The following is a 23979-nucleotide window of genomic DNA, read 5'->3' on the forward strand; positions in this document are numbered from 1 at the left end:
AACAGTAACTATAAGTGTTTTGTAATATATATGTGTCTAGAAAGGGAAAAAGTGGAAGTAGTAACAGATTTTATTTCTTTGGGCTCCAAAGTCACTGAGGACAGTGACTGTAGCCATGAAATTAAAAGACTCCTGCTCAGTGGAAGGAAAGTTATGACAAACCTAGAGAGAATATTAAAAAACAGAGATACCACTTTGCTGACAAAGGTCCATATAGTCAAAACTATTGTTTTTCCAGTAATCATATACAGATGTGAGGGGAACACATGTATACCTGTGGCAGATTCATTTTGATATTTGGCAAAACTAATACAATTATGTAAAGTTTAAAAATAAAATAAAATTCAAAAAAAAAAAAAAAAAAGACTGAGCGCCAAAGAATTACTGCTTTCATAATGTGGTGCTGGAGAAGACTCTTGAGAGTCCCTTGAACAGTGAGAAGATCAAACCAGTCAATCCTAAAGGAAATCAACCCTGAATATTCACTGGAAGGACTGACGCTGAAGCTGAAGCTGCAATACTTTGGCCATCTGATGCGAAGAACCGACTCACGTGAAAAAACACTGATGCTGGTGAACACTGAAGGCAAAATGAGACGTGGGCAACAGAGGATAGTAGGCAACAGACTTAGTGACTGAACAACAACAAATCAAATTAACACATTGTATACCTTAAACTGACACAATGTTCTATTTCAGTTATATCTTAATAAAGATGGAGGAAATACACTACTTTAGAAATATGAGTGCATTATTACTTCTGAAAAGCACTAACTTTTGCACATAATACCTTCTCCTATTGAGACTGATATTTTGTGGTGAAATAGTACTCTTGCCTGGAAAATCCCATGGACGGAGGAACCTGGTAGGCTATAGTGCATGGGGTCGCAAAGATTCAGACACGACTGAGTGACCTCACTTTCACTTTCTTTTTGTTTTGGTTACTGATTGAGCAATTTATATTTATAAAAGCATCTATTTTAGCTAATTATTTTTCAATTAAACAATACCAATTTAATTCTGCTCTTCTATTTAAAATGCTCTGGTTCCTTCCTGTCCTCCAATAATTATTAGATTTATTAATAGCCTAATCTTAGGTTACTTCTGGATTATGTTATATACACTAATGAAAATGCTGAATCATTGTCATATCTGAGTATTTGTGCCTGTAATATATTACATATACACTATATACATATTATATGTACTATGTAATATATTCCACCAGAGTCTATCCAGTTAGCAAAACAAACAAAATTCTAAATATTTAAGGTCTGAATCAAATATTTTCATTCTTGTTGTGGAAAATAAAATAAGACTTCAACTGGCTAAGAACTAAGGGAACTTGATTTAGTAAAATGGTATATACATGAACCCTTACCTTATACACGTCTTTCATCACTTCCAGAAGAGTTTTAACATTGTGGTTACTCTGAACAGTTTCAGTCCAGCAAACCATTTGAGAGATGATGGCAGTTTTCAGCATCTGGACAAGTGAGTTGAGAGAAGATTCTTGCAAAGATGTCCAACACCGCTCTGAGAGGTGTAAAATCAGCCATGATAAATATCCACCTCCAAAAAAATTCTCTCAGTTTTCTTAGTTCTTTAATGTAAGAAATAGATCATATTTTCCAGTTCTGATGGCATAACCCATAAATCATGGGATAACCTTTTTGAAGGATAACATCCTGGACAATATTTATTACTCACAGATGTGGAAAAAATTTTTGCTCCCTGATTAAGTATCTTTGGAATTAAAAGCTCAAATTCAGGTTTCTGAAAAAAATGTGTTGATAGCTCATATTTATGCTTACTTGATTGATTTCATGATTTTCAAACTGAAAATTCCACAGGGTATTTATAAGGTCTGAAAATACACACAGGTGAAAACACAGAATACATATGCACACACACACATATACACACAAAGACACGAAATGTGATCAAAGACAATTTTAATCTGAAAAAAAAATTATCTATGTTTTCAGACTTTATGATCACCTACGATAGATGGATATATTTTTAAATTAGTTCAGTAACAATATTTTAGTATCACTGAGTTACAAACTGAATTTCTGTACCTTTAAAAGAAAATTCTCAGAAAACAAACAAGTCAAATGTTAAAATGTATTTTCAAGTTAATGTAATTAAAATAGTATGACCCAGATGCATGAAAGGCAGACAATGTAGCAGACTTCACAAATGGAATCAAATATACATGAGACATTGGTATATGATGAAAGAGGCATTGTGTATTATCAGGGAATGAAGCAGATCACTTAATAAATGTGTGACAACTGGAAACTGATCCAAAATAATGAAGTGTAATCAAGATAAACTCCATGTAGTTCAAAGATTTAAACATAAAAATTAAACAATGGGGGGACGGATATATTGGGAGATGGATTGATATAAACACATTACTATATATAAAATAGATAACTGATAAGAACCTACTGTATAGCACAGGGAACTCTACTCAGTACTCAGTAATGGCTTATATGGGAAAGGAATCTAAAAAAGAGTGGATTTTTGTATAACTGATTCACTTTGCTATACAACAGAAACTAATACAACATTGTAAATCAACTATATTCCAATAAAAATTAATTAAAAGAATAAAACAATGAATATTCTAATAGGAACATGGGAAATCTTTAAATTTTATCATGAGATAAACTTTTTGAGGAAAGATCAGAAACCATAAAAGAAAATGTTAATACAGTAGGCTGCATAAAAGTGTTTAAAAATAATTACGCATGGCAAAAATACCAAAAAGTAAAAAATTTCAGTAACCTAAAGGAAAAAAATTGCAACTCATCTTATGGATAAAGAATTAATTGTTGGGACTTCCCTGGTGGCCCAGTAGTTAAGAATCCACCTGCCAATGCAGGGGATACAGATTCGATCTTTGGTCCAGGAAGATCCCAAATGCCAAGGAACAACTGAGCCCGAGAGATACAACTACTGAAACCCTCATGCCTAGAGCCCATACTCCACAACAGGAAGCCGCCACAATGAGAAGTCCTTGCATTGCAACAAAGAGTGGTCCCCGCTTGCCTCCATGAGGAAAGCCTGCACGCAGCAACGAAGACTCAGCGCAGCCAAAAATAAATACAAGAACTGTCTTAGTAGTTTAAAAACTTCAAATAGAAAAGAAAGATACTAACAACAAATGGGAAAATAGGTAAGAGGAGAGAACTGATGGTTTGTAGAGTATGATATACAAATATAACTGAATATAGGGAAAAAAGCACAACTTCACTCATAATGAGACAATTTAAATTAAGATATTCTTAAAAATTCCCTGGAAGTCCAGTAGTTAGGACTTCACCCTCGCACTGCATGGGGCATGGGTTCCACAAGCAAGCCATGTGGCAGGGCCAAAAAAGAACAAGAAATAGATTCTTCTTTTCAGAGTGGTATAGACCAAAGTTTGGTTTACACTGTGGAGAAATGGGCGGGCTGACGCTTTCATATTAATTGATGATGTCTAAACGGTACATCTTCTGTCAGAGCTGCCATGTTGCCCAATTCCAAGGGTGGGTGATAATGTGAATGGTGACCACTTAAGTTGGGCAATATGGTGGCCCTGATGTCTGTGGAGGGTCACTTGGCAAAATCTCTCAAGATTTAAAATGCACACACAATCTGATCCAGTAATTTTGCTTTCTGAAAATTTCTCTGCTTGTGTAAATATATATATAAATATATTCATATAAATATATATTAAATATGTATAATTATAATTGTAAGAAAGCAAAATTATTGGGTCTATATATATACAAAGAAATGTATGTTAGAACTGTTATAAGAGCAAAAATTTAGAAACAACTATTCACGTACATGAATAGAATACTATTCAGCCATTAAATTGGAATAAAGCATTCATATAAGTCAGGTAATGTAATGATTTCCACAAATCACAATATAGTGATTTGTGGAAAAAAGCAAGTTGCTGAAGTATGTATGCTACCATTTGAAAAAAAAGAATACATTTCTATATGTTTTTATAGAGTACCTTTCAAACATTATGTAAGAAACTCTACTCTGTAACTGCTTTGTGGGAGGGAAATTAGGTGGCTATTTCATTGTATGTATCATCTTTGCATCTTTTAAGCTTTGGACCTTGAACATTAGCTCAAAGTCATAAAAGGACATCTCAAAGCACTGAATAAAATAAAAAACAAGAACACAAAGATAAACATTGTTCCTCTCATGTCTGATCAAAATACCTAAAGTTTTAAAACACCATAAACAAAAAATTTTAAAGTATGGTTTTATCTTGACTGAATTCTCTATGGTTGTGAAATTCTGAGGTCGAGTCCATGACCAAGTCTAAGAATTACACATGTTTTGTAATAATAAGAGTAGTGATTATCTACTCAATCGTGTCTGACTCTTTGAGACCCTGTGGACTGTAGCCCACCAGGCTCCTCTGTCCATAGGATTTTCCAGGCAAGAGTACTGCAATGGGTTGCCATTTCCTTCTCCAGGGGATCTTCCCGACTCAGGATTTGAACCCATGTCTCTTGTGTTTCCTTCATCTCCTGTGTCTCCTATATTGCAGGAGGATTCACCGAGCCACCAATGAAGCCCATTATAATAGTTTCGAAATCAAGCAGGATCCTGTGTGGTCCTCCTTAGTACAAGGGCCTTCTTGTGTCTCCTTCCTGCGTCTTCCCTGCTTCTTGTTTGCAGGGAAAAGGCTTCAGCCTCCTAGACCTTCCCTGAGTTTCAAAGGGCAGATTCAAACTGTTACTCATTAGAAAAGTGAGGGAATGCAGAAACAAAGGGAAAGCAGTCAAGAAACAATAGTGGAGGGATGGGGTGGGGTCCTGGTTCCACCTCAAAGGATATATAAGACAGTTTGACATATATCTCTGAGTTACAGGAACTAAGACTCTCACTCAGGTGGAGGATGGTAACTTCAGGCTGAGCACAAGCACTTGAACCCCAGACTGTTTACAACCAGAAGGCTGAAGACTGAGATTCCTAGAGCACCACCCTGTTACCTCACCACCAACCAATCAGAAGAAAGACACACTCAGCAGCCCTCCATGAAAATTTTTCTTTAAAAACTCTTTCCTGAAACCCATGAGGGGGTTTAGGTCTTTTGAGCACAAACTGCCCATTCTCCTTGCTTGGCACTTGAAATAGACCTATCTCTGCCCCAAACGCCAATGCTTCTGTTTGTTTGCCCTCAATGTGTGTCGGGCACACAAACTTGAATTTGACAATAGCTTTAGGTTAATCTTTTCAATAATACACATATCACATACTCAAACATTTGTATAGTGTTTTCAAATCTATCTAAAATCTGTCACAAATTCTATTTCAGACAGTATTCTATTGAGAATACAGACAAAGTGACATAAAAGTAATCAAGCTTACTCAGGACTTCTGAAGATTGATTGGTCATTTTACGAATAGCCTCTGCAAATGGAACCACCAGAGTTATATAGTTCCTGGAATCAAGCATGACAGGACACTCTGGGAGCAGAAGGAAGACTGATAAAGCTTCTTGGTGTGAAGAACGACATGGAAGAGCCCCAAGCAGATTATCCTTGAGACATGCGGTTATCTGTGGTTGAAAAACAATCAGGGAAAGGCCCAGGACATATTAGATACAGTATCATAAGAAACAAGATATAAGAAGAGAGGTTTCATATCTACTATGTTCCTAATGGAATAATAATTTAGTTTTCCTAAAACCTATTATTCAAACTCCATCACTCCTTGATATCCCAAATCCCCCTAAAGTAGTATGTGAGAACCGTCTTCCCTATTTTATGTTGGAGTCAATTAAAGAAATAAAAGTGAAATCACATGCCTGGACCTACTGAACAAATCGTGAAGGTTGCTCAATTAGAAGGGATCCATACCTAAATCTATCTCACCTAAAATATACCGTAGCAGAGAAAATGGCACATGTTCACCTCACCAATCCTGTTTCATCTTCCTTCAGGGCTCACAGGAAGATGGCATTGCCCGGCCTTCCTGCAGTTAGGTGGAGCCATGTGACCAGGTTCCAACTAATGGAATGTGAGGGAAGGTGATATATGATACTTCCAGGCTTGACCCCTGAAGCCTCTCTGTGACCTTTCACACCCTTTTTCCTCATCTGCCAATCAACATGAAAGATCTACCGGAGAATTTTATGGCCCTGGGGCCTAGAATGCCACAGAGAATGAGCCTGAGTCACCCCTGAATGAGCTTGGGTGGAGTTGGGGAGGGTAACAGAATCTGCCATGCCCAAATATGCCACTCTGACATGACAATTATTTTAAGCTGAAGGCAAGTGAGAAAAAGTAGACACAGAATGAGCTCTCTGGCCTCCCCAATCTTCCTGAAAACAGAACATAACTCCCCTCATCAAGGTGTCCTCCTGTCCACAACTTCCCATATCAGGAAGGGCATAACAATCTCACTAGCAGAGCTGAGCTGGCCCGCCACACAGCAAACCTTACTACCTAGCCCTTATCTACCATTACTTTCTTCATATATCTGCCTTCCACCATTTGCCATCTAAGAAGCTCAAAGTCCTTTTCCTTTGTCTTTTCACTTCTCTACAAAATTATTGTTCTTCATTTGCTAAGTTGCTATCATGAAGTGAAAGTGAAAGTGAAGTTGCCCAGTCGTGTCCGACTCTTTGCGACCCCGTGGACTGTAGCCCACCAGGCTCCTCCATCCATGGGATTCTCCAGGCAAGAATACTGGAGTGGATTGCCATTTCCTTCTCCAGGGGATCTTCCTGACCCAGGGATCGAACCCAGGTTTCCCACAAGCAGGCAGATGTTTTAACCTCTGAGCCACCAGGGAACCATGGACTGTATAGTCCATGGAATTCTCCAGGCCAGAATACTGGAGTGAATAGCCTTTCCCTTCTCCAGGGATCGAACCCAGGTCTCCCACATTGCAGGTGGATTCTTTACCAGCTGAGCCACAAGGACAGCCCCATAATACTGGAATGGGTAGCCTTTCCCTTCTCCAGTGGATCTTCCCAACCCAGGAATCGAACCAGGGTCTCCTGCATTGCCAGCGAATTCTTTACCAACTGAGCTATCAGAGTTGCTAGAGAGGCCCCAATTCTAACCACTCCTTAAAGTTACTCATCACTGAGTATTTCCATCTATATGCAGGATGCACATGTTAATAAACTTGCTTTTCTCTTGTTTGTCTATCTTTTCTTAGTGTAATTTGCAAGGTCCCAGCCAATGAAGCTAAGATAAGGAGAGAAAAAATAATATTTTTTTCCTTCCCTACAGGTGCCTCCTACCTCAACCCTCTTTGGACTTTGGTGTGAGAAAAAAATCTTTACTGTGTGAATAAGCCATTGAGATTTCGAAGCTGTTTGGAGGAGCTTATGTTTGGAAGAGGTAATCAAGACGATGTTGCCCCTTGAACTGGACCTGGGCAATCAAAGCCTCCTCACCCACTCCCACGTGTTTGGAATGTATGCTCTGCCCACTGTTCCCACAGTTGGTACGTTCCAAGGACCCTGGTTTCAGAGAGTAAGGTATTCTGAGACCATCTGGATGGTATATGTGACTGAACCCAGCAGTTAATGCCTCTGTATGAACTTGAAGATTCCAGGGGTTGGGTGTAGAGACCTACTCATCTCGATGTCACCCAAGACAAACCTTGTAAGTTCCCTGGCTTATTAAACCTGCCACCTTCCAATCTGGAGTGGCTGCCTCTTTCTTCAGTCTTTCCTGGTCCTCTGATCACAGGAGCCAGTTTCTGAACCAATAGTTTATTTATTCTAACAGATCTTAGATACTCTTTAACTATGAATGTCTGCCTCTACATAAGGATTAAGTAAGATGATACATAAAATAAACTGTGAAGTACTGTATATTATTGTTATTATTCCATTAATGTTCTTGCAATTTGTTTTTTCATATATTCAGAAGAACATGACTTCTGTTGAATGCTATTAGGTATACATGAGAAAGGTGTACAAAGTCAAATAACATCAAAATAGGGTCAAAAAAGCTAGATTTCTTTTGGCGTATAACATCACAGAGTATTTGATTTACCTGTGTGCATCATGACACCATAATAGTATGCAGTGGTCCCAAAGCTGCTTCACTAAGGGCCCCTTTTTATAGAGTATTCTTCAAAACTAATGTTTCTTAGCACTTATATTAAGTATAGCACACCAAGTAATCTCCCACATCACCTAAATATTTTTGTTAAAAATATACTTGATCACATTTACTATTCTTACTTTTTCACTTTGAAAATTAAAATAGTTTCTACTGCATATTAAGAAACTCTCTCCCCCTTTCCCTTCAAAATGTAGGGACCCACAACAGTATAAAGATGATTTTAGACTGAAGACGTCAGAGATACAGCTAATAGAAGAATGAACGGAAAGAAGCTTTCAGAGCTTTCCTCATCTGACTAAAGGCAGAGGCTTCAAGAATGAAGCAACCATACATTTCCTCCTAACTGGGCAGGCAAGTGAGCTACACTGCCAGGGAAAAGACCCTGCACTTGAGCTTGGATGAGAAATTGCATCAACAAACCTTACTGCAAACTATCCTATCTTCCATGTATCCGCCTAAAAGCCCCTCTGTTTCCCTGAAAAGTTCATTTGTTTTCTCACAGAAGCCCTTTCTATCCTTTCCCTAAAATTGGTGTATAAACCCTTATTCCTAGCTGTTCTGTACAAGAGTAGAACTTTTCTTTTCTGTCAATCCATCTATTGTTATTTGGTAGGTCCCCAAACATATTGGAGGAGGAAATGGCAACCCACTCCAGTGTTCTTGCCTGGAGAATCCCAGGGACGGGGGAGCCTGGTGGGCTGCCGTCTATGGGGTTGCACAGAGTCGGACACGACTGAAGCGACTTAGCAGCAGCAGCAGCAAACATATGAATCCCATAATGCTCTTTTCATAAATTATACTTCTTAAACATTGTTTTTCTCATACTGAAAAAGAAATACTGTATCTACTGTACATTTAAGCATTCAGTAACAAAGGTGCGTCTAGTCAAAGCTATGGTTTTTCCAGTTGTCGTGTATGGGTGTGCGAGTTGGACTATAAACAAAGCTAAGCGCCGAAGAATTGATGCTTTTGAACTGTGGTGTTGGAGAAGACTCTTGAGAGTCCCTTGGACTGCAAGGAGATCCAACCAGTCAATCCTAAAGGAGATCAGTCCTGAATATTCATTGGAAGGACTGATGCTGAAGCTGAAACTCCAATACTTTGGCCACCTGATGCAAAGAACTGACTCATTGGAAAAGACCCTGATGCTGGGAAAGACTGAAGGCAGGAGGAGAAAGGGACGACAGAGGATGAGATAGTTAGATGGCATCACCGACTCAATGGACATAATTTGAGTAAACTCCAGGAGTATGATGGACAGGGAGGCCTGGCGTCCTGCAGTCCATGGGATTGCAAAGAGTCAGATATGATTGAGCGACTGAACTGAACTTTAGAAAATACTGGAGTAGGTCGCCATTTCCTCCTCCAGGGGAATCTCCCTGATCTCCCTAGAGATTGAACCTGCATCTCTTGTGTCTCCTGCATTGGCAGGTGGATTCTTTACCACTAGTGCCACCTGGGAAGCCCTGGAAAATAAAATGCCAGCACCTAAATCAGTAGTATTTCTCCTTGTGGCTCAGATGGTAAAGAATCTGCCTGCCATGTGGAAGACCTGGGTTTGATCCCTGGATTGCAAAGGTCCCCTGGAGAAGGAAATGGCAACACATTCCAGTATTCATGCCTGGAGAATTCCATGGACAGAGAAGCCTGGTGGGTACAGTCCATGGGGTCTCAAAGAGTCGGACACAACTGAGCAACTAACACACACACACCATATAGTAACTGCATAATAAACACTAGCCCCTCCTCTATCACATTTCTATCTCACTCAACTCCTAAGAAAATTAACTGTTGGTTAATTGGTTCCTGTAAAAAAATTATATTGCTCTATTTCTAAAGTGAATATTGTTTATTACCATCGAAGAAATCCATTCTTTTTCTGTTAACTTCTTGAAGGTATCTCTTGCCATTTCTAAGTCCACATCAATGGAAATCATTTCTCCAGGTTCTCTTTGGATGCAGGAAATGCAAAAATAAATAAACAGATTAAAAGAATATTTCTAACTTCATATATCATTATGTGTAATTTTATTTATCCTACAAAATTAGATATAATCTTTTTTACTTAAAGTTTGCATTCTTTTGAAATCATCGATTTACTTGGCACCAAAAGTTGTTTTTCTTTTTTTTAAGTTTATGTTTTCCTAAAAGAAAACAGGTAACAATTTATTATCTCAAGTTTGGACAGTTAACAATAGCAAAAGTTTACATGCTGTGTCTGAGAACTGAGATCCTTTACCCTTACACTCAGCCTGCACTATGGGAGTTGAAACTCCCTAACCCCATCTATTTTCCATCGATATTTACATTACTTTGGGATTCCACTGGGATTCCACTGTTTCGTTAGCATGACTTTATTATTCCAAGACACTCCTGCCCAGGCCAATGGCTTGACTGTTCACTTTAGGAACTTCCTGGAACACAATCAACAGTTTATGCCCTAAAATTCTTTGCATCTGTTGTCTCAAAATCCTTGCCTTGATGTTTCCATCTGTCCTGGATTGTGGTACCTTTCCTCAGTCCTAATCAAATCCCCAACCCTCCCCTCCCACATTGAAAAGACCTGCCTTATTCCAAATTGCTAATTTTTAAAAATCCAAACCTGGCCATGCCCCTCAGAAATACTACAAAGCCTTTGTTTAGGTGTGGCATTTCCCTGGGTTGTGTTGATAATATTTGAGGAGCCTGCATTCTATATAACAATTTGTCTTTATAATATATTATTTAAAAATATTTCAAGTTTACCGGATTAACCAACCAATTGTAATACTAGGGCTAAAACATTCATGCAAGTACTAAAACAAACTACTGTAAATTCCCCTTTAAAATAAATCTTCCTTTGCAACCTTTGGCATCTTAAGATCAAACCTTGAGGTTTCTCACTCCTGAGAAGGGAACATGGAAATTTTAGAAAGATAATATTCTTAGTGTAGAAAAGATTATCCTCTATGTAGTGAGAACTAACTTAAGGCTACAGTGGGGAAGAAGGAGAATGAGTTGCATGGTAGAATCCCCTCCTTTGCTGCCTGGAAAGACGGAAAGAAGAGGAAGGCAAATGGGAGAGAAAGAGAGCAGAGAGAAGCAACGTCTTAATTTCTCATCTCCTGTCTTTGGCTAAATATGTGGAGACAAACAGGGATGCCCTGTGGGACTCTCAAATGACAACTGCCTCATGAGCTGTGGAGGTTAGAAGAGGGGGTGAAGGAAGCCATGACATTCAGCTTCCCTGGGCTTCTCTGGTTCCCAGGTGAAGCCTCTGGATCCAGCAGTTCCTCCAGTCTCCCTGAGGAGTGGCTGAGCATGCAGCTGGGTTAAGAAGCAAAGCTGAGAAATACCTGCAATAGGGATTAAGTGAATACAGAGTACCGCCTAGTGGCGGTTGTATACAGGTATCTTCTGAACCTGTGAGCCAACCTGAGGCCAAGTCAACAAGGGAGGGACAGGACGTGACCTAGCAAAGGAGGACTGGGAGGAGTTCCCACCAGCTGCAAGCAGACCTGTAGGCATCAGCCTCCAGAGAAGACAGATGGCAGCCTAATGTTAGTCGCTCAGTCATGTCCGACTCTGCGCCTCCATGGACTACAGCCTTCCAGGCTCCTCCACCCATGAAATTTTCCAGGGAAGAATACTGGAGAGGGTTGCCATTTCCATCTCTAGGGGATCTTCCCAATCTAGGGATCGAACCCAGGTCTCCCGCATTGCAGACAGACATTTTACTGTCTGAGCCACCAGGTAAGCCCAAGGGCAGCCTAAGGGCCCCTTTATGCTGCTACCCACCCCACTCCCTTGTTATTGCTAAATTAATTATACAAGGAGGCCATCACACTGCAGTGGATCTCAGGCCACGGTGGCCTACAAAAGCAAACCAAAATCTAAGCCTGTAAATTCCTCAAAGTTATGAAATCAAAGCCTAAGGACAACCAATCAAAAAACAAACAAAAAAAGCCGACTAGGCTTTAAGATACAGCTAATCAAATGCTTCCTTTCTTTCTGCGCCTTCTCTATGTCTTTCCCTGAGCTCTTGCCACTGGAGCTCTCCACCAATTCCAAACTGGTGCTGTGTGATTCAAATCGATGTTCACTCTTATAAACTCTTACAATTTTTAACCTGCCTCACTTTATCTTTCAGTCATTCCCAGGTATATTATTGGAGATCAAACAGGGAGGGCAAGGAACAGTTGACCCAGTGTTCAGCATTTAACAAAGGAAATGATAAAACTACTAAGATCAAGTGTCAAACCAAGTAGCAGAGAACTTGGACTCTCCTCTGTGGTAATACGACTGTTAATAGTTAAAATAAATAGGATGTGTTTTCCTTACTGGGCTCACAATAAGACCTTCAACGTGCAGCCCGGGCCTCTAAGTACATAAGTGAAGTTAGAATGAATTGATCACTCCTAGATACAAAGATTCTGGAAAAAACACCATTCTTGCCAATCAGATAACACAGGAGGGCAGGGCAGAGGAAGGAACAATGTAAATTAGAGATTACAATTTGTAGTAGTCCAATGGGAAATTCCTTTATAAAACAGAATTCTGTAACAATCCATGGAGTTTTCTATGTTGGATTTTTGGTTCATAGATAACAAAATTCACAAATTAAAATGACTGAGTCTAAATATTTCATTTAAAATATTCTCCAGTGTTTTAAATAAAGGTAAGTCTCTTTAAATAAAGGTAATTATAAATATTACCTCTTCTTTAAAAAACTTGCAGTCAGACAAGCAGGAGATGAAAATATCACTCTAATTTCACTGCAAAAATAATAAAATAAGGTTAAGTCACAACATACTACTAGCATGTTCCTTTTATTTTACTCAGTATATAACTGGTGATGTGGAATCATTAATAACGATAATAACTGCTCTCTTAAGAGTTTTCCAAATTCTTGCTATACTTTGTGCATGGTCTGCTAGACCTCATAAAAATCTTTCATAGCTGATTTGATCAAGTCATCTAGATTTAAATAAAATCCACCCTTTTGAAAACAGAAAGTTGTGGAGCTGCAGAGAATAAACTGCTGCTGCTGCTGCTAAGTCGCTTCAGTCGTGTATGACTCTGTGCAACCCCATAGATGGCAGCCCACCAGGCTCCCCTGTCCCTGGGATTCTCCAGGCAAGAATACTGGAGTTGGGTGCCACTGCCTTCTCCAGAGAATAAACTATGAAGCTATAAAAAGAGTCAGTCTTGGGGATGGCTTTGTGGGACAGACAGAAAGCATTTTTGATTCACTCCTGAATTTCCCTCACCTATCAAAGTACCTGGCACATTGTACGTCTTCAATATAGCCCAGTTAAATGAAGAATCAGTGAATATGTCAATGACTTCTTCAAACTACAGATGGTTTAAATCAAGATTAAAATGCAAATAATTTAATGACAAAGCCAACCCCTCTCTCTTATGTCTATGATAAAATGAACCAAGGCTTCAGAACCAAGTAAAAGTGGTTTCTACTTTATCAGATAGAGCCACCTCTTAGCCACTTCATCTTCTATACTTCTTTTTGCCACTGCCATCCATTTTTCTGTCAGAGACTGGTTAATTCGGCTTATTTCTGGCAGGGTTTTCCTGGGAACACTGGTGGAACTAGTATCCTTCTAGGAAGAAAAAAAAAAAGAATGATCAGGAAAATACACACACACACCAAGTAGTAAGTAAGACACAGGTGGGAGACACATGGAACCTGCTCAGGCAGTGGGATTTGGTGGGAGAAGCCTTGGCATCAGACTGGCTGGCTGTTCCATTTCCCAGCCTGGGCCACTTTGATTGGTCTGAGCCTTAGTTTTATCATTTAAAAAGTGAAATAACACAAAAGAATTGAAAACAGAGACTCAAACAGATATGTGTATGACAATATTCATTGCAGCATTATTTACAATAGCCAAAAAGATGGAAACAACACACGTCCAGGAACAGCATCAATGGATGAATATGGAATACTGTGTGTTCAGTTGGTTAATCATGGCCAACTCTTTTGAGCCCATAGACTACAGCCCACCGGGCTCCTCTGTCCATGGAATTCTCCAGGCAAGAACACTGGAGTGGGTTGCCATTTTTCTCCTCCAGGGAGTCTTCCCAACTTGGGGATTGAACTGGTATCTCTTACTTACATCTCCTGCGTTGGCAAGCAGATTCTTCACCACTAGTGTCATCTGGGAAGCCCATATGGACTATGACTCAGCCACAAAAGGAAGGACATTCTGACACACACTGCAACATGGATGAACTTTGAAAACATTATGCTACATGAAATAAGCCCAATATAAAAACATGATTCCACTTATATGAAACAGGCTAATTGATAGAAAGGATATTAGAATGTACTTGGGGTCAGGGGTAGAGGAGAACTCAGAGTTATTATTTAATGGTTAAGAATTTCTGCTTGAGGGGGAATAAAGAATTTCTGCTTGGGGTGATGAAAAGTTTTAGAGATGGTTAGTGACCATGGTTGGGCTTCTCAGGTGGCACAGTGGTAAAGAATCTGCCTGCCAATGCAGGAGATGCAGGAGACACAGGTTCAATCCCTGGGTCAGGAAGATTCCCTGGAATAAGAAATGGAAACCCGCTCCAGTATTCTTGTCTAGACAATTCCATGGACAGGGGAATCTGGTGGGCTAGAGTCCATGGGGTCACAAAGAGTCAGACATGACTCAGCAACCGAGCAAAACAGTGGTGATGACTGTACAACACTGTGAGTACAATTAATATCACTGAATTGTACATTTTTAAATGGTTAAAATAGCAGATTTTATGTTATGTATGTTTTACTACAGTTAAAAAATGAGTTAACGATGACCACCTCTCTAGGCTCCCATTAAGACTAAAATACATTAGGTATACAAAGCCTTTCAATTCTAGGAAGAACTCAATAAAGACTAGCTTCTTTCAGCCCTTTAACCATCCACAGAGTTTTGCTTTTGTATCAGGGGCTTTCAAACTTATAACAGAATCATCTGGTGATCTTGTTAAAGCAGGGCCCATCCCCACAGTTTCTGATTCAATGGTCAGGAGTGGAGCTCAAGAATTTATATAGAGCAAATTTCTAGGGGATGCTGATGCTGATGCCTGCCGATTTGGGAGCCACACTTTGAGAACCGTGGTTCTTTACAATATTTGAAGCCAAATGGTTCAGTCAGAGGTGTCAGAGAAATTTGGGGAAAAAAATCTGTCTTTAATATATTATTTGAAAGACATCAGTGCTATGACTCCATATAATACCTCTGCTTTTGCTAAATTTATAATAAATCAGAGAATTCTGCATCACTTTTGTTTAATGCTTAACTAAAGACGTCTTGAGAAAGATGTATAACCATAATTCCCTTCACTTTGTTGATCTGAGTCCTGGGTGTCCCCTGGAGTTCAGTCATAAGGAAGCTTTTTTCCTCCAACATCCCAGGAACCTCAGGACAATGAGGTGCTTCGTATTGGCACTCACAGACCATTTCTTCTACTTTATTCTTCAAAATCTCGGCTCTTCGTAAGTGCGTGACATCAGACTATATCACCTGCCTCCCTGTCTTCTATAATAATCACCTGCCAAATTCCTAGGCACCACCCTTCAATAATTGAAAACTTTAGCATCTTGTTGACTGTCTTCCTCAGCACAACCATGCCTGTCACCATTCTTTCCGTCATTCTTGGCAACTTCAGAATTAATGAACATAATTTATTTCCCTCCATGACCTCTCAATTCTTGATCTTATCTGTGCTCTTTTCCTCTGCTCCATCTTAGCCATCCAGGCCCTGGATCAGGGTTTCTAAACTGACACAGTGGACATTTTGCATCAGATAACCCTTCTTGTGGCAGGTGTCTTGTGCATTGTAGAATGTCTAGCAGCATCCCTGGCCTCTACCCATTAGACATTAGTAGCAGCCACTCCAACGCACATGGCCCTCCCTCAGTTAGGACAACCTAAACTGACAGACATCTCCAAATGTTTCTGGGTATGCAAAATTACTCCTAGTGGATTGCCCCAGATACAGGTGATATTTTGTTCTTTATAATTATCAATAATTGTTCTACCTTCTAAGTATCTACTGGAAACATACTCCTCTCGGATCATCATACACCATCCTTCCACTTCACTGACTTCACAGTGGTACTCCAGTCTAACATTCTTTGATACGGAAATGAGTTAAGACTTTGGGGCTGTTGGGTTGAAATGAATGTATTCTGCATGTAGAAAGGACATGAATTGACTGGGGGCAGTGGCAGAATGTTACAGACTGAGCGTTTCCCACCTAAGTTCATATATTGGAATCCTAGCCCCCAATGTGATGGTGTTAGGAGGTAGGGCATTTGGGAGGTGATTGGGTCATGACGGGGGAGCCCTCAAGAATGGGACTAGTGTCCTTATAAAGACCCCAGAGAGCTATTTTGCCCTTGTCCCTTTTGCCATGTGAGGATATACGGAGAAGACAGTCATCTATAAGCTGGAGGCAGGCCCTCACCAGACATCAAATGTGCTGTCATCTTTTTTAAGTCATACTGCATGGCTTACGGGATCTTAATTCCCTGACCAGGGATCAAACCTGAGCCACGGCAAGAAAAGAATGAAGTCCTAGCCACTGCACTGCTAGGGAATTCCCAAACGTACCATTATCTTAATCTCAGGCTTCCCAGCCTCCAAAACTGAGAAATAAAATTTTGCTTATAAGCCACTCAATCTACAGTGTTTTGTTAATAGCAGCCAGAACAGACTAAGACACTTACTTTAACAGTGGAACCCACTCCAACATTTTCTGAGGCCCTTGGGCACTCCGATCTGTCAACTCTATTGTTTGCTCATTATCCATCACCCTCCTCATGTCTTTCTTACCCAGCTATGGTCAGCACTATAATCAGTCCTTTACAAATACCTTTAAGTCTTCTGTCTTGAGTCACCTGGGAAAAGTCCACCTATAGTTAATCTCAACTCTGAATTACTCCAAAGGAATCCAAGCAGCTTAACATCAGTGGAAAAAAATAAACAGTGCTGACTGACTTCACCATAAGCCTACGACCACAGATTTCAAATGGACACTCTATACTGGCTAGTAATCTCCCATAATGTTCACCTTCTCACTCTGAGACATGATTGCACACATTCCTTGTATTCCTAAACCTGTAGTGATCATCCTCTGCTTCTCCAAGTTTTAGATAAGGATTGTACATCACTAAGACCTTCCCTGGTGGCTCAGAGGATAAAGCGTCTGCCTGCAGTGCAGGAGACCCAGGTTCGATCCTTGGGTTGGGAAGATACCCTGGAGAAGGAAATGGCAACCCACTCCAGTATTCTTGCCTGGAGAATTCCATGGACAGAGGAGCCTGGCGGGCTACAGTCCACGGGGTCGCAAAGAGTCGGACATGACTGAGCAACTTCACTCAACACCCAAAAAATATATCCTTTTCATTAACAGGGGACTGGAACGCAACAGTAGGAAGTCAAGAGATACCTGGAATAACAGGCAAATTTGGTCTTGGAGTAAAAAACGAAGCAGGTCAAAGGCTAACAGAGTTTTGCCAAGAGAACACACTGGTCATAGAAAACACTCTTCCAACAACACAAGAGAAGACGTTACACATGGACATCACCAGATGGTCAATACCGAAATCAGATTGATTATGTTCTTTGCAGCCAGAGATGGAGAAGCTCTATATAGTCAGCAAATACAAGACTGGGAACTGACTGTGGCTCAGATCATGAATTCCTTATTGCCAAATTCAGATGAAATTGAAGAAAGTAGGGAAAACCACTAGACCATTCAGGTCTGACCTAAATCAAATCCCTTACGATTACCACTAGACCATGCAGGTATGACCTAAATTAAACGCTTATGATTATACAGTGATCGTACAGATTATACAGGATCTATTTGAAGCAACAAATAGATTCAAGGGATTTGATCTGATAGACAGAGTGCCTGAAGAACTATGGACAGAGGTTCACAACACTGTATAGGAGGCAGTGATCAAGACCATCCCCAAGAAAAAGAAATGCAAAAAGGCAAAATGGTTGTCTGAGGAGGCCTTACAAATAGCTGAGAAAAGAACAGACGCTAAAGGCAAAGAAGAAAAGGAAAGATATACCCATTTGAATGCAGAGTTCCAAACAATAGCAAGGAAAGATAAGAAAGCCTTCCTAAGTGATGGATGCAAAGAAATAGAGGAAAACAATAGAATGGGAAAGACTAGAGCTCTCTTCAAGAAAATTAGAGATACCAAGGGAAATTTTCATGCAAAGATGGGTTCAAAAAAAGGACAGAAATGGTATGGACCTAACAGAAGCAGAAGATATTAGGAAGAGGTGGCAAGAATACACAGAAGAACTGTACAAAAAAGATCTTCACAACCCAGATAACCATGATGGTGTGATCACTCACCTAGAGCCAGACATCCTGGAATGTGAAGTCAGGTGGGCCTTAGGAAGCATCACTACAAACAAAGCTAATGGAAGTGATGGAATTCCAGTTGAGTTATTTCAAATCCTAAAAGATGATGCTATGAAAGTGCTGCACTCAATATGCCAGCAAATTTGGAAAACTCAGCAGTGGCCACAGGACTGGAAAAGGTCAGTTTTCATTCCAATCCCAAAGAAAGGCAATGCCAAAGAATGTTCAAACTACTGCACAATTGCACTCATCTCACATGTTAGCAAAGTAATGCTCAAAAGTCTCCAAGTCAGGCTTTAACAGTACGTGAGCCATGAACTTCCAGATGTTCAAGTTGGATTTAGAAAAGGCAGAGGAACCAGAGATCAAACTGTCAACATCTGCTGGATCATCGAACAAGATCCAACGAGAATTCCACAAAAACATATACTTCTGCTTTATTAACTACACCCAGGCCTTTGACTGTGTGGATCACAACAAACTGGGAGCATTCTTAAAGAGATGAGAATACCAGACCACCTTATCTGCCTCCTGAGAAATCTGTATGCAGGTCAAGAAGTAACAGTTAGAACTGGACATGGAACAACAAACTGGTTCCAAATTGGGAAAGGAGTACATTAAGGCTGTATATTGTCATTCTCTTTATTTAATTTATATGCAGAGTACATCATGCGAAATGCCAGGCTGGATGAAGCACAAGCTGGACTCAAGATTGTCAGGAGAAATAACAATACCCTCAGATATGCAGATGACACCACCCTTATGGCAGACAGCAAAAAGATCTAAACAGTCTCTTGATGAAAGTCAAAGAGGAGAGTGAAAAAGTTGGCTTAGAGCTCAATGTTCAAAAAATGAAAATCATGGCATCTGGTCCCATCACTTCATGGCAAACAAATGGGGAAACAATGGAAACAGTGACAGACTCTACTTTTTTGGGCTCCAAAATCACTGCAGATGGTGGTTGCAGCAGTAAAATTAAAAGACACTTGCTCCTTGGAAGAAAAGCTATGAGCAACCTAGACAGCATATTAAAAAGCAGATACATCATTTTGCCAACAAAAGTCCATGTAGTCAAAGCTATGGTTTTTCCAGTAGTCATGTATGGATGTGAGAATTGGACTATAAAGAAAGCTGAGCACTGAAGAATTGATGCTTTTGAACTGTGGTGTTGGAGAAGACTCTTGACAGTCCCTTGAACTACAAGGAGATCCAACCGGTCCATCCTAAAGGAAATTAGTCCTGAATATTCACTGGAAGGACTGATGTTGAAGCTGAAGCTCCAATACTTTGGCTACCTGATGCAAAGAACTGACTCATTTGAAAAGACCCTTATGCTGGGAAAGATTGAAGGTGGAAGAAGGTCACGACAGAAGACAAGATGGTTCGATGGCATCACTGACACAATGGACATGAGTTTGAGTAAGCTCTGGGAGTTGGTGATGGACAGGGAAGCCTGGTGTGCTGCAGTCCATGGGGTCACAAAGCGTTGGACACGACTGAGCAACTGAACTGAACTGAACTGTACATCACTGAGAAAATGGAAACAGGCAAGACCTAACCTTGCCTTCCTACCTCACCTCCATTGTTCCTCATCAAAACAGAATAAAAACTTCTGCCCAAAGCCCTATATTCCACATTGGACCCTGGACCCCACTTCCTCACACCTATTCTAGGACATTAGCTCTGCAATTATTCTCTTTCTCAGGAATTATCACTTTTTCCTCCTGAACTGGACTATTCTCATTAGCACACAGACATACCTTAACATCACCACTCCTAATAACAATAAAAACCTCCCAAGGTCCTCTACTCCCTTTCACAACAAAACTTCTCAGAACTTTCACAGTCATTGCCTCCACTTATTCCCCTCTATTCTCTGTCCATCCCACTTAGTCAGGTTTCATCCTCTGTCCCCTGAGACGACTCAGTCTTGACAAAGCAAAAACAAACTCTGTGCTCATCTTACTTGACCTCTCAGCAGTATGTGTCAGGTTTGGCCACTTCCTCTTTCTGCAAAGACTTTCTTCTCTTGTCTTGATGAGCCACGCTTTTCTGGTTCTCTCCACCTCAGAAACTGGTTCTGCTCAGTTCTTCTGGCCCTGCCTCACTGCCTGACCTCCTCATGGAGAAGTCCCTCGAGGCTGGATTCTGTCCCCTGCTCTTCTCGTTTCTACTCTCACTCCAGGCAACTTTTCATCCAAGCCTCTGGCTTAATAACAGTCTGTAGTTTAACAACTATCATGTTTATTTTCCAGTGCTAGCGTCCTCCTTGAGATCCAGAGTTGAACACGCAATTAAGACTTTAGATCTCCTCTCCAAGGACATTTCAAATGAACCTCATCTCCCGTAACTGAGCCCATTTCCATACAACTCCAGCTCATATAACTCTTTCATGCTTTCCTACTATACTCTGTCTGACTGGTTTCCTTTTTGTCCCTCACACATGCTAAATTTATTCTTGCCCCAGGGCCTCTCTATTCCAGAGAGAATGGTCCCTCTCTCTGGAATGCTCCTCCTGTGGATTTAAGCATGGCTAAGATTATATCTACTACTGTGGCAGGAATCCCTCAGAAGAAATGGAGTGGCCCATCATAGTCAACAAAAGAGTCCGAAATGCAGTACTTGGATGCAATCTCAAAAACAACAAAATGATCTCTGTTCGTTTCCACGGCAAACCATTCAATATCACAGTAATCCAAGTCTATGCCCCAACCAGTAACGCTGAAGAAGCTGAAGTTGAATGGTTCTATGAAGACCTACAAGACCTTTTAGAACTAATACCCCAAAAAGATGTCCTTTTCATTATAGGGGACTGGATTGCAAAAGTAGAAAGTCAAGAAACACCTGGAGTAACAGGCAAATTTGGCCTTGGAATACAGAATGAAGCAGGGCAAAGACTAATAGAGTTTTGCCAAGAAAATGCACTGGTCATAACAAACACCCTCTTCCAACAACACAAGAGAAGACTCTACACATGGACATCACCAGATGGTCAACACCGAAATCAGATTGATTATATTCTTTGCAGCCAAATATGGAGAAGCTCTATACAGTCAGCAAAAACAAGACCAGGAGCTGACTGTGGCTCAGACCATGAACTCCTTATTGCCAAATTCAGACTGAAATTGAAGAAAGTAGGGAAAACCACTAGACCATTTAAGTATGACCTAAATCAAATCCCTTATGATTATACAGTGGAAGTGAGAAATAGATTTAAGGGCCTAGATCTGATAGATAGAGTGCCTGATGAACTATGGAATGAGGTTCGTGACATTGTACAGGAGACAGGGATCAAGACCATCCCCATGGAAAAAGAAATGCAAAAAGCAAAATGGCTGTCTGGGGAGGCCTTACAAATAACTGTGAAAAGAAGAGAAGCGAAAAGCAAAGGAGAAAAGGAAAGATATAAACATCTGAATGCAGAGTTCCAAAGAATAGCAAGAAGAGATAAGAAAGCCTTCTTCAGAGATCAATGCAAAGAAATAGAGGAAAACAACAGAATGGGAAAGACTAGAAATCTCTTCAAGAAAATCAGAGATACCAAAGGAATATTTCATGCAAAGATGGGCTTTATAAAGGACAGAAATGGTATGGACCTAACAGAAGCAGAAGATATTAAGAAGAGATGGCAAGAATACACAGAAGAACTGTACAAAAAAGATCTTCACAACCCAGATAATCACGATGGTGTGATCACTGACCTAGAGCCAGACATCCTGGAATGTGAAGTCAAGTGGGCCTTAGAAAGCATCACTATGAACAAAGCTAGTGGAGGTGATGGAATTCCAGTTGAGCTATTCCAAATCCTGAAAGATGATGCTGTGAAAGTGCTGCACTCAATATGACAGCAAATTTGGAAAAGTCAGCAGTGGCCACAGGACTGGAAAAGGTCAGTTTTCATTCCAATCCCAAAGAAAGGCAATGCCAAAGAATGCTCAAACTGTAAAGTAATGCTCAAAATTCTCCAAGCCAGGCTTCAGCAATATGTGAACCGTGAACTTCCTGATGTTCAAGCTGGTTTTAGAAAAGGCAGAGGAACCAGAGATCAAATTGCCAACATTCGCTGGATCATCGAAAAAGCAAGAGAGTTCCAGAAAAGCATCTATTTCTGCTTCATTGACTATGCCAAAGCCTTTGACTGTGTGGATGACAATCAACTGTGGAAAATTCTGAAAGAGATGGGAATACCAGACCACCTGATCTGCCTCTTGAGAAATCTGTATGCAGGTCAGGAAGCAACAGTTAGACCTGGACATGAAACAACAGACTGGTTCCAAATAGGAAAAGGAGTTCATCAAGGCTGTATATTGTCACCCTGTTTATTTAACTTATATGCAGAGTACATCATGAGAAACGCTGGACTGGAAGAAACACAAGCTGGAATCAAGATTGCCGGGAGAAATATCAATAACCTCAGATATGCAGACACCACCCTTATGGCAGAAAGTGAAGAGGAACTCAAAAGCCTCTTGATGAAAGTGAAAGTGGAGAGTGAAAAAGTTGGCTTAAAGCTCAACATTCAGAAAACGAAGATCATGGCATCCAGTCCCATCAACTCATGGGAAATAGATGGGGAAACAGTGTCAGACTTTATTTTTCTGGGCTCCAAAATCACTACAGATGGTGACTGCAGCCATGAAATTAAAAGACGCTTACTCCTTGGAAGGAAAGTTATGGCCAACCTAGATAGCATACTCAAAAGTAGAGACATTACTTTGCCAACAAAGCTTCGTCTAGTCAAGGCTATGGTTTTTCCTGTGGTCATGTATGGATGTGAGAGTTGGACTGTGAAGAAGGCTTAGCGCCAAAGAATTGATGCTTTTGAACTGTGGTGTTGGAGAAGACTCTTGAGAGTCCCTTGGAGTGCAAGGAGATCCAACCAGTCCATTCTGAAGGAGATCAGCCCTGGGATTTCTTTGGAAGGAATGATGCTAAAGCTGAAACTCCAGTACTTTGGCCACCTCATGTGAAGAGTTGACTCACTGGAAAAGACTCTGATGCTGGGAGGGATTGGCGGCAGGAGGAGAAGGGGACGCCAGAGGATGAGATGGCTGGATGGCATCACTGACTCGATGGACGTGAGTCTGAGTGAACTCTGGGAGTTGGTGATGGACAGGGAGGCCTGGTGTGCTGCGATTCATGGGGTCGCAAAGAGTCGGACACGACTGAGCGACTGATCTGATCTGATCTGAAGATCTCTGCTCAAATGTAACAGCCTCTGGGAGGCCTTTCCTGACGGACATTTCTAAAGAAGCCCATCTCATCTCATCAGTCTCAAATGGCCCATTTTATTTTTTTTTCAGAGGAACTGTCGCTCTCTAACACAATTGTATTTATGTGTTTCTTGTCTGTACTTCCCGGTAGAATCCAATGCCATGAATGAGGACATACTTGTGTGTATTATTCACAGTACCCAGGGACCCAGAGCACAGTCTGAGACAGAAGCCTGATCAAACAGCTGTAACAAAGCAACCAAGCACAATCTCCTGACTATC

At 40.6% G+C, this 23979-nt stretch overlaps 2 protein-coding genes across 4 annotated transcripts in view; one reads left to right on the plus strand and one right to left on the minus strand.

Moving 5' to 3' along the window:
- PYURF (PIGY upstream open reading frame) overlaps window positions 1–7773 on the plus strand; it is an 88075-nt gene extending 80302 nt beyond the window's left edge. The window contains exon 3 of the mRNA XM_070372163.1: window positions 7268–7773. Within this exon, the coding sequence (XP_070228264.1) occupies window positions 7268–7327 (60 nt within the window). The 3' untranslated portion in view covers window positions 7328–7773. The remainder of the gene's footprint in view (window positions 1–7267) is intronic.
- HERC6 (HECT and RLD domain containing E3 ubiquitin protein ligase family member 6) overlaps window positions 1–23979 on the minus strand; it is a 57532-nt gene that overhangs the window by 21540 nt on the left and 12013 nt on the right. For 2 of the 3 annotated variants that reach the window (XM_070372162.1, XM_070372161.1), the window contains exons 9-13: window positions 13586–13710; window positions 12808–12867; window positions 9970–10063; window positions 5394–5583; window positions 1381–1535 (exon numbers count right to left, since the gene is read on the minus strand). In XM_070372162.1, coding sequence (XP_070228263.1) covers window positions 1381–1535; window positions 5394–5583; window positions 9970–10063; window positions 12808–12867; window positions 13586–13710 — 624 coding nt within the window. The remainder of the gene's footprint in view (window positions 1–1380; window positions 1536–5393; window positions 5584–9969; window positions 10064–12807; window positions 12868–13585; window positions 13711–23979) is intronic. The other variant, XM_005897788.3, reaches the window with a different exon arrangement.

This window comes from Bos mutus, chromosome 6, assembly GCF_027580195.1.
Source record: "Bos mutus isolate GX-2022 chromosome 6, NWIPB_WYAK_1.1, whole genome shotgun sequence".
Lineage (NCBI taxonomy): Eukaryota > Metazoa > Chordata > Mammalia > Artiodactyla > Bovidae > Bos > Bos mutus.